Consider the following 12,052-nt stretch of genomic DNA (forward strand, 5'->3'; position numbering starts at 1 on the left):
GCGGCTCGTGCTCTGCCGCTCCCACTCCTGTCCCTTCGCCCCTCCGGCCCTTCCCCGCCCGGCTCCTCCTCTGCCGGGGGACTTCGCCCCAGCGCCTGGGCCGGCGGAGGCGTCGCCCCGCAAACCCTGCCAATACCGGGCGGCGTTGCCGAGTCGCTCGGCCCCAGCCTTCCCGGCCAGGCCGGCAGTTCTCCCGGGGCTCCCGCGGGCTGTGGCACTGTCGGCCCTGCCCCCTTTTCCCCATCCGGCTTCGCCTCCTCCTGCCCGGTAAGTGCGCCGCCGGGCAGTCCCGCGCCCAGGGCTAGCCTGGGCGCGGGACATACATATATTGGAGAGAGCAAAACACAATGGCACATGATTACCAATTGTGAACTAAACTAAGAATCAAACCCATGCCACACAATGTTTATTATACAAACAAATTTTCCTAAAACTGCTAGAAAAAGAAGTGTTTTGACTGTGGTACTCTACTTAACTATACATACAGTGTTTCTTGTACATGCATAACTGTGCACTGAATTACAAGTAATAATATTTAAGCAGCAAATGATTTTTTTGGCTGGCCAGCTCTTGAAAGATCAACCAGATAAGGCCTGCAGTGTTTAACTGCATGAGGCCACCTACATTTTATTTTATTTTATTTTATTCAGTGTATACCCCCACTCTATTTCGTGTCCAGGGCCAGGCTCAGAGAAGCTAACAACTTTTTAAAAACTAATACATAAATTCCAAGAGTCAATACAAATTATAAACATATGAAAACAATTATTTAAAATGCCATTAAATCTAATTGTATTAATCAATCCGGTGATAAAACACGAGGCCATAGAGAGTCCAGGGGGCAATCAATAAGATGGAACAGACAAAAAAAAGGGGGGGAGGGAGATCAGCCATAATATAAACCATTGCTGCCCTCAGCCATCGGCCTGGTGGAACATCTCTGTCTTACATATTCTGTGCAACTGCATCATGCCCTGCAGGGCCCTGGTCCCACGAGAGAGGGAATTCCACCACCAGGCTGGGGCCAGGGCTGGAAAAGCCCTTGCTCTGGTTGAGGACAGCAGGACTCCCTTTGGGCCAAGGACCACCAGAGGTTGTTAGCAGAGTGCAAAGCTCTCTTGGTGGTACACCAGGACCTGTGCTGCTGCAGCATTTTGAACCAGTGGGAGTTTCTGGGTCAGTCTCAAGGGCAGCCCTGCGTAGAGTGAGTTACCGTAATCTAGCCTGGAGGTGACTGTCACGTGGATCCCCATAGCCAGGTTGGGGCAGGAGAAATAAGGCACCAGCTACCTAGCCTGGTGGAGACAGTAAAATACCGCCTTGGCTGCGGCTATGACCTTAGCCTCCATTGATAGGGAGGCATCAAGGATCACACCCAGGCTCTTGACAGCGGGCACAGGTGTTCGTCGTGAACTGTCAAGAGCTGGGAGCTGGCACCCTGTCTCCGAGCCACAGGACCTCCGTCTTCGATGGATTTAACTTCAATCAACTCTGCTTCAACCACTGCGTCACAACTCCCAAACACCTGGTCAGTGTGTCTGGGGTGGTGTCAGGCCGGCCACCCATCAACATGGGGGGGGAGAAGATATCCCAAAGAACACAAAGCTTTCCCCGTCTCATTGCAAAAGACCAAAAGGAAAAGGAACTACTGCTATATGTACAGACTCGTATTGTTGTACTGTGACTCATACATATAATGGGGGAAGGTGGGGGAGAGAGTTACATACAATAATCTGTTTTAAGTTTTGGAAAAGTAAGACGGTATTCGTGGCATGTATCACCTTTTATCAGCTCTGGGTGGTTCGCTAGCTATGACCATTGCTCAAAAAGTATGATCTGGCCACAGCAATCCATACTCTGATCATATCCAAGTTAGATTACTGTCATGTGGTGGTGCTGCCTTTGAAAACAGTTTGGAAACGTCACTTGGTCCAAAATGTAGCAGACAGGCTACTGTCAGAGGTTGGTTATTTTATCGTCCCTATGCTGAATGATCTGCACTGATTAGTAATTTCTCTCCAGGCATAACTCAGAGTGCCTGTTCTTACCTTCTAGGCCCTAAACAGCTTGGGCCCAGGGCAGTCTCTTTCCATACTATCCAGCCTGCCGGTGAAGATCTGCCTCTCAAGCCGCACTCTCTATGCCCCTGCCTTCAAAGGTGAGGGAGGTGGCAACGAGAGAGGACATTTTCTGTGGTGGCGCCTTACCTTTGGAACATCCTCCCCCTTGAGGCTCTCCTGGCGTCTACTTTATTTTCTTCTAGGTGCCAAACCAAAACACAACTTTTAGCCCAGGTTTTTAATTAGGAGTTTTTATCTTATCAGCTTTTTAATGTTCTGATTTTGTTTTATGGATGGTTTTTTATGCTACTTTTGTCCAGTGGCTTGTTTTTTTAAATATTGTGGTGATTTTTATCAGCAGGAAGAGGCAGCCTAGAAATATCCTAAATAAATACATGAATAAAAGCAGAGTACCGCTGCTCTATTCCCAGTTTGAATTGCAGCCTAGAGAAAATGGTCTTTTCATTTGAATAAGAATTAACTTCGCATTTTCTTTCTTTTTATGTACCTGGTGCTGATCTTTGTGGTGGTGCTTCAGGAATTCCATGTATTGGGTAAATCCAACGGAGTGCCTTGATTTCTCCACTTTCAGATATCACAGTACTGCTGAGATATTTAAAAGATTTAATGGATGAATATGATTCTTCTGGAAAATGGATATTGACTTAAAATAATTAAATAAGTTTTCCAATATTGATTTGTGATCTCATGAATCCAGTTTACCATGCTCTCAGTAAAACTGATTTTCCACAAGGTGCTCAATTTTGGATGACTTGAGTAAAAAGTTGTTCAAATAGTTGCCATTTTTTACAAGAATCAAAAGTATCCTAAGGCATTCTCAACACCCTGGTTCTTATTGTTCATTGGATGCCATCTTGCTGATCTCATTTACTGATCTCCTTTATCTTATGCATTGTGGTCACAAGCTCTTCTAAAACTGACTGAGGTTGGCCAACAACATTCAGCTCTATGTAAGGCCATTACCTCTGTTTGCATTTGCCTTGTCCAGGAAATTAAAATGATGAACATTCTTTGCATTTCTTATTTGTACTGACCAAATACATTAAAATGAACTGGATAACTGTTCCATGATCAGTTTTATATGTGCAATGATATATTTTGAAATTAAAATATTTACCTGCTTAGTTTTTTGTTTAATTCAAAGGGATCATCAAAAGACCAGTTTTCATCAAGCATTTTCTCAACATTAATAACTAGCACAGCTTCATACAGTTTCATACTCTCAGGTGCAAATAGTACAGGAATATCCAGTTTGCTTTTTGGAGGCAAAGAGATTCCTAAACAACAACAAAAATAGCAATTAATTAAAACACTGTGTAACAGCTAGCTACTAACCTGTTACAGATTTATCTGTGTCATAATTAATACCAAGCATATGCATATTAGCTTCTAGTGTTCAGCCTCAGTGTCATATTAATACCAAGCATATGCATATTAGCTTCTAGTGTTCAGCCTCAGTAGAAATGAATGTCCGCATAGTTAGCTGAACTGGTAATCTGAACTGCTATTCGGTATATACCCACCTCCTATTGATTTCAGTGAGATTTCCCTGAAATTTACTAACAAGCGTGAATAGGATTGCAGTCTTAAAATCTAATCCTAATGTACTCAATAGTGAACCCTATCAATTTAAATGGGACTAACTTTCATACATGTATGCATAACAATGTGGCCTTAACATCTCAAATACCTCCGAAGGATGGAAGGTGGCGACAGAGTTACAGCAACGACCTGAGTGTCTCCTTCGAGCTAATTCTTTTTTCTGCAAGCAACTGTTGGAGATTAATGAACCACTTGAACTAATTGCAAGGTGTTGTCTGTACTCATCAGTCAAGTTTGAAAATATTTTGCTTTCTGAAAGGACTTTTGGTGTGTTTGTTTCAATTCCTGTTTGCTCCATCTGTTTGCTCAGCTGTTAGAGAAGATGCCATTACAGCCTTAAAGAGTAGTACTATTTTATTTTCCTGGAGTTAACTGTATTTAAAAATATGGACTACACTCATTTGTTGGTTGCTAAGACTATTCCTGTAGCCAAAAGAAATGAAAAGCCTCAATGGATGACTGAGGAAACTCTTAAAATTGTTAAGGATAGACGAGAAGCAAAAGTAAAAGGTGACAGAAACAGAATCAAAAGTCTAAGTGCAGCATTCCAGCAACTTGCACGTAGAGACAAAGAGAACTATTATAGATAGATAGTTTATTTGCGGCCCTTGGCCAGATAGAGAACTATTATAATAACCAGTGCAAAGAAATAGAAGAGAACAACAAAAAAGGAAGAACAAGGGATCTGTTCCACAAGATCCAAGAAATCAAAGGAAAATTTAAAGCACGGTTAGGCATGCTGAACCATCAACATGGAAATACACTAACTGAACAGGACAAAATAAAGAAAAGGTGGGAACAATACACTGAAAAATTATACAGAAGAGATGAAAGGCTGACAGATTGTGTCCAAGAAGAATCTTTTGAAGAAGAACCTACAGTATTAGAAAGTGAAGTGAAAGCTGCACTGAGAGCAATTGGGAGAAACAAATCACCAGGAGCAGATGAGATATCAATAGAGCTATTCCGAGCAACAGAAACCGAGTACATTAAAATCTTGACAAGAATATGCCAACAAATATGGAAAACAAAACAATGGCCCACAGACTGGAAGTCCTGGATGGTTCCCAATGCCAAGTGGGAAACACTTATCATAACAACATAAGAAAAGCCACGCTGGATCAAACCAAGGCCCATCAAGTCCAGCAGTCTGTTCGCACAGTGGGCAACCAGGTGCCTCTAGGAAGGCCACAAACAAGAAAACTGCAGCAGCACCATCCTGCCTGTGTTCCACAGCATCTAATATCTTGGCATACTCCTCTGATCCTGGAGAGAATAGGTATGCATCATGACTAGTATACATTTTAACTAGTAGCCTTGAATACCCCTCTCCTCTATATCATCCAGCTGCTGAAGTCCAACGGCGAAGTAAGAATATGTGCTGACTACAAGTGCACTATCAACAAAGCTTTTCAAATTAAAAATTAAAATCTGAAAGGCTTTGTTGATAGTGCACTTGGTTTTTGTATTATAAAGTAAGATATATATTTAATAAAGATAACAGAACGGGGTTTAATTATACCAAATCTAAATTTGAAATTATATTAATTAAGGGGAATAAAGGACTGATAGGAAGGATGTATAAATAATTGATAGAAATGAATTTGGAACAGGAAAGGATTAAACCAGTGATGGTGAAATGGATGAGAGATTTAGGTTATAATATAGATCTGGGAAAATTTGTGGAAGAAGCAATTTAAATTTACCATTTCCAATGAAATAAGAGAAAATGTATATAAAATGTTTTATAGATGGTATATAACTCCTGTATTATTAAGCAAAATGAAAAAAGAGGACAAGGGTCTTTGCTGGAAGTGCGGAACGAATATAGGTACATTTATGCATGTTTGGTGGAGTTGTAAAAAAATTAAGAGATTTTGGAGATTAGTTTTAAAGGAAACGAATAATTTGATTAACTCAAAAATAAAAAAAGATCCTGCCTTTTGTCTATTGGGTATTCCTAAAAAGAATTTAGATAAAGGTGATAGAGTCATATGCCAATATAGTTTTGCTGCAGCTAGAATTACAATTGCTAAGAACTGGAAGCAAATAAATAAACCTTCAATTAAAGATTGGAGAGAAAAGCTATGGATGTATATGTGGATGGCCAAACTTACAGATTCTTTACATGGTAAAGATATGGATGAATTTAAAAAAATATGGCTAAAGGCCACTGCATATTGGGATAAATTGGCAAAAATGGACTTTACAGCTATAGTTAATGAATTATAGATTAATGTGTTTTTAATAAATGATTATAATAATAGATTTTTAAATACTGTCATAACACCACTCCGGGAGTCCAAGGGTGGAGGGCACAAAGGTGGGTGGTGGAGATTTGGGCACTATATACTTTATGAAGGATAACATATATTGTATTTGTACTGGATGTAATAGTGCTCTCTGTGTGATTTTGTGTGGGGGTTTTTTGTTTGTATTGTATTATGATTTTGTTTTTGTTTTTTGTTTAATTATAAAAAAGCAATAATTTTTTTTATATATATATATTTTTTAAAAAAGCCTTTCAGCAGCATTCATGTCCAGTGATCATCATCAGTCACCTCCTCGCATCCCTTGCCAGGGGCAAAGTCTTTGCCAAGCTTGATCTCACCCAGGCATACCAACAGCTTCCAATCGATATGGCTTCTGCCAAAGCGCAGAAAATCGTCTCCCATAGGGGGGCGTTTCGTGTCAAACGTCTCCAGTTCGGGGTCAGCATGGCACTGGGGATCTTCCAAGGCCTAATGGAAGTTGTCCTAAAAGGCCTTCCAGGAGTCATTCCCTACTTCAACAATGTCCTTGTCACTGGTGAGTCCAAGGAAGAACTCAAAAATTGTGTTCATCAAGACCTCAGACGTTTCAAGGCCGCTGGCCTCACCGTCAAGAGAGAGAAATGCCAGTTGGGTCTACTGCAAGTAGACTTTTTAGGATTCCTCACTGATGCTTCCAGAATCCACCCAACTCCTGCAAAGGTCAAGGCCATCCACAACGCACTGCCGCCCAAGACCAAGTGGGAACTCCAGGCATTCCTCAGACTCCTGAACTTCTACCATTCTTTTTTGCCCATAAGGCGTCCATTACAGAGCCCTTGCACCTTCTCCTTGATAAGATGACACTATGGTCCTGGGGGCATCAGCAACAGTCTGCCTTCAACGCTGTGAAGCAATGACTGTTGTCATTCAGTCTTCTGGTTCACTTCAATGTACAAAGGCTGGTCATTCTGGCCTGCAATGCCTCACCATATGATATTGGTGCTGTCTTGAGTCACAGGCTGTCAGATGGCCGGGAGGCCCCAATCACCTACTACTCATGGACATTGTCTCCAAAGGAAAGGAACTATGCCCAGATCGACATAGAGACACTGGCAGTCGTTGTAAGCATTTAAAAATTCCACGACTACGTCTACGGTTGCCCCTTCGACATCGTCACAGACCAAAAGCCGCTCCTGGGCCTTTTTGTTCCTGACCGGCAAACGCCTCAGATCCTGTCTCCATGGATGCTCAGATTGTCCATCTTCCTTAATGCATACAACTTTGAGCTGCACCACTGTCCCGGACAGGGCATCAGTCACGCTGGTACCCTCAGCCACCTGCCTCAAGACATGTTGGACCCAGACCCCTCTCCAGCCCATAATATCATGCTCACGGAGACGCAGCTGGAGATGCCGCTCCATGCTTCAGACTTTGCCGCCTAGTCAGCAAAAGACCGTTTCCTCTCCTGAGTGCTGAACTAGGTGTGGAGGGGGTGGCCATCAGGCTGCCTCGACGCCGAGTTTGCCCCATTTGCTGCCTGCCAGCATGAACTCTTGGTCCACAAGGGTTGCCTCCTTTGGGGAAGCAAAGTTGTCATCCCAAGCAAGCTGCACTCCAGAGCCATGAAGGCTCTCCATGCCTGCCACCCGGGCATTGTCAGAATGAAGGCAATGGCAAGACGTTATGTATGGTGGCCAGGCATTGATACTGCTGTGGAGGAGTGGGTCAAATGCTGCCAGATCTGCCAGGAATCACGGCCTGAGATGCCGCACGCTCTGGCGCAGACATGGGATTCCACGCATGCACTGTGGTCTTGCCTCCACATTAACTTTGCAGGACCTTTACAGGGACAGACATTTTTTATTGTTGTGGACTCATACTCTAAGTGGCTGGAGGTTGTCCCCATCCCATCTATGACCGCTCAAGTAGTCATCTGAGCACTGAGGCAGGTCTTCACGACCCATGGCCTGCCCGACATGGTCGTTTTGGACAACAGGGCTTACGTTTGCGGAGTTCCGGCAATTCATGTCCAGAAACCTGATCCAGCATGTAACATCGGCACCATTCTACCCATCGACCAACGGGCAAGTGGAGCGGATGGTGGGGACAACAAAGGAATCCCTGGGCCAACTGGTTCACAGAAGCTGGGATGTGTGCCTGGCAGTCTTCCTCCTTGTACAGCGCCTGACACCATACACCACCACTGGTCAGACCCCAGTGGATATACTGATGGGGCACCACCTGAAGACCCTCCTGGACCATCTTCATGCGGACCTGACGTCCAATCGACCTCTAGGTCAGGAGGCTCCAGGAGGCACAGGACAAGCTGGTGTATGTCTGGAACTATGCCTCTGGGCCTGCCATGGGGCAGTCCCTGGGGAATGAGTCAACCTCATAGGAGGAACTCTACCAGGAAAAATCAGCCCCACTGGAGCTGCCTGTGACCTCTCTGCCTGAAGTGGGGCCAGACTCAGCACACCACAGCCTTGCGAGGAGGTTGGCTCCTCAAGCTGTTGGCTCCCCAGAGCCTGCACAGGACTTGCAGTCTGAAGTCATGGCAGAACCACCCCCGCCCTGCTCAGAGCCTGGACCTAGTAGCCCAGCTTTTAACCCTCAAACTACTGACTTATCAAGAGGCAGAGTCAAGGGCTGACAGGTGGAGGCAGCAACAGAGGAGAGCTGCAGTGGCTAAAAGACATAGCGCCCGGCTGGAAGCATATCTGCGTTTGCTGGAGCAGCAGGACAGCAAGTGTTCACAGGATGAGGATTGACACAGAATTGGCGTGCCAGAAAAGGAACAGTTGAGCAGCCCAAAGACAAGGAAGCAGTGCAGTACATACCTGGGCAACTTGCTGACTCCCATGCCTGAATGACTCTCTGTGACCTTAGATCTTGGACCAGCTATCTGGACAATGAATTGTGACTCTGATTGGCAAGTACTGGACTTTGATTTCTGGCTTTGACGAATGGACTTGATCTTTTGATTCTTCTTTAAACTCTCCCCACTGATGCCAGCCACTTGTAGCTGTATCTCTGAGACTCTGTAAGCTGACACCCGGGCATTGGCAGCTAGCCAGCACAGGGCTACTGTGGGTGCCCCGGACTGTCAGTGAGACTGGTCCAGTCTTATACAGAGTCACCACCCCTGACGGGTGGGTCCTTCGGCGCCACATTGACCAGCTGCAGCACCGGCTTGGGGACCCCCCAATGGATGGGGTAGCCCCAGCAGTCTTACCTAAGCCTGACCTCAGGGAGAGCCCCCCAGCAGCTCCAACACTAGCATCTGGTCCAAACCCCCCTCCAGTGAACATCGCGGACCAGGAGATCCCAACAGAAACCATAGGACCAACTGTGTCAGCTTCAGCCGAGCCTACAGTGGTGGCCACCGAGGGGCCGCGCCACTCTCAAAGGACTCGGTCTCAGCTGAGCTACCTGCAAGACTATGTGTGCTGAAAGCAGATACGCTCATTCTTAGGAGAGAGGGGTGTAATGTATTTAGTTGGTGCAAGAACTATATTGAACTATTGAACTGCTGAACTGTTGAACTCAGCTGTATAACGGTGTTGAGCTTGAGGCTCTGCTCCAGGCTCCGTTGTCTGTTTCTCCTATTGGACGGTGGACTTTGGCCATCCAACCACAGACTAGGCGGGTGACTCCGGGTGGTTGGGAACTGTATATAAGTCGGGCTGTTTTGCAGTTAAGTTAGTTCTCTCTTCCTTGTTAACTGAATAAAGCGGTTGCCGTTGGAACTGTGTCTCCGCCCTCGTGTGTAACCTATGCATACATAATAGCTGGAATGTATCAAATTTTCTGGGCTGGGACACCTAAAGAACCCAATCTCCAGTGGATCCCTGAAATCAGATGAGAGTCTGGTTTCTGTGTGATTCATACTTCCTCTAACTTGAGGACTGAACCTCTGTTAAACAAACAGAAATTCCACAACTGCAATATATGAACAAAGTAAAATGCTGATATTTGTATATTCTTGTTAAATGGCATTTTCAAAAATTCTACATATTATCTTGTAGAAATATATCATAAAAACCATGAAGCCATGTACCTTGTGTTTGTTTGAGTGGAAGCCAGAAAACAGACTCCTTATTGATGGAATGGTGGAGGACAGATTCACTGGGGGGATGTGTGACATGATCCTGATCTAATGAGAAAAAGAAAATTATTTTACACTTCAATGTCATATTCAAGGAAAGGAATTCACTAGAGGTTGAAATGTGATCAAAGGACTATTCTAATGTAAGAACTGATTAATGCTCTTCAAAGTATACTTTGAAATAGGAGATGACAGTTTTTAACGTCTCTCAGAATTTTAATTGCTGTCCTTATATGCCAAAAATGGCTGTTTATACACTCATGGAATCCTATCAAAATTCTATGGAATAAAATATGTATTACAATTTTCCCCATACCCAAGAAATGCTCATTCTACAAGGAGATTTAATGCAAACTAACAAACATTTATTCCCAGTTCCTCACCATTCTATGCAGTTTCTTGCTGCATTCTTAACAGAAACTTCTGGAGACTTGTGATACAAGTCATGATACCTCACACTACTAGATTTTGGATTTAGTATGATGCTGACTGTAGCAAGATGACAGAGAAAAAAAATAAACTATATAATCTCTCAAAGCTACAGAACAATTATAATATCAGAAATAAATGTTTCAATTTTCAATAGTGAGAAAATACAGCAAGGTCATTTATCTGTAATGACCAGAAAATGGAAGGTGATACCTATTGTGACGATGCCTTGAAATTCCTGCAGATTTAAATGCATATCAGGAAATACTTTGTTGATTGAAATCACAAATAGCTACTATTGCTGAAAACTAAGTACCAGTGTGATTCCTCTGAAAACTAGTGCTGAAATAAAACACATCCCTCAAAATCCACATTTGAAAATAGTTGTTACTAGATTTCCTTGATAAAACATGCCAGTTTCAAAACTGGCATATAATTCTGAGAACTGGTACTGGCCTTTAGCATCAGAATTTCAGTTCTGAAGCCACTAGTGAAGCTACAGAGGGCATCTGCCCAGTCAGCTGAGAAGTAAAGAGTTCCTTGAATTGATATCAGATGTCCTGCAAACTACCCAGTTATGATAAAATATCTAGTTATCAGTCATTTTGTTTTGTAAATAATCTGTTATGTACACCAATAAAAAGAATAAAGTTAAGGTTTAATTAAATATTTTCAATAAGCTTAATGCTGTGGCTGACAGAACATTTGCCGGGTTTGGTTCTCCTGCATTCTAAACTATTCTACTAGCCAATGAAAGTAAAGTTACTTAAATCTAAGCAGTCAGGCTGAGCCAACCCCCTTGTGATACCATGTGGTGGTGGTGGAAAGTGCCATGAAGTTGCAGCCAGCTTGTGGAGACCTTGCAGGGTTTTCAAGGCAAGAAATGTACAGAGATGATTTGCAATGTACAGTGATGGTCTCCCATCTAAGTACTAACCAGGGCCCACCGGCCCACCATCCTTAACATCCAAGTAAGGTTTCCAATCTCCAAGTGGGGCCTGGAGATCTTCAGAATAAAGGATGATCTTGACAGGCTGGAGAATTGGACTAAAACTAATAAAATGCACTTAAAGATAAATGTAAAGTTCTGCATTTAGGTAGGAAAAATCAAATCATAATTATATAAAAAAATCATAATTATAGGATGGGGAGACTTGTTTGAGCAGTAGTGTGTGTGAAAAGGATCTTGGGGTCTTAGTAGACCAAACACTGAACATGAGTCAGAAGTGATGCGGTAGCTAAAAAGGCAAATGCGATCTTGGGCTGTATAGTGTCCAGATCACTCGAAGTGATGGTATCGCTTTGCTCTGCTCTGGTTAGACCTCACCTAGAGTACTGTGTTCAGTTTTGGGCACCGCAATTTAAGAAAGATGTAGACAAGCTGGAACATATCCAAAGGAGGGCAACAAAGATGGTGAGGGATCTGGAGACCAAGTCCTATGAGGAAAGGTTGAAGGAGCTGGGTATGTTTAGCCTGAAGAGGAGAAGACTGAGAGGGGATATGATAACCATCTTCAAATACTTGAAGGGCTGTCATATAGAGGAGGGTGCCGAGTTGTTTTCTGTTGCTCCAGAAAGTC

General features: G+C 43.5%; 1 protein-coding gene across 1 annotated transcript in view; it reads right to left on the reverse strand.

The window, feature by feature from the left end:
• Positions 1-12,052, reverse strand: part of CFAP47 (cilia and flagella associated protein 47) — a 380,184-nt gene that overhangs the window by 47,932 nt on the left and 320,200 nt on the right. Inside the window, exons 66-68 of the mRNA XM_056861810.1 lie at positions 9,996-10,091; positions 3,199-3,358; positions 2,569-2,666 (exon numbers count right to left, since the gene is read on the reverse strand). Of these exons, the coding sequence (XP_056717788.1) occupies positions 2,569-2,666; positions 3,199-3,358; positions 9,996-10,091 (354 nt within the window). The remainder of the gene's footprint in view (positions 1-2,568; positions 2,667-3,198; positions 3,359-9,995; positions 10,092-12,052) is intronic.

This window comes from Euleptes europaea, chromosome 16, assembly GCF_029931775.1.
Source record: "Euleptes europaea isolate rEulEur1 chromosome 16, rEulEur1.hap1, whole genome shotgun sequence".
Classification (NCBI taxonomy): domain Eukaryota; kingdom Metazoa; phylum Chordata; class Lepidosauria; order Squamata; family Sphaerodactylidae; genus Euleptes; species Euleptes europaea.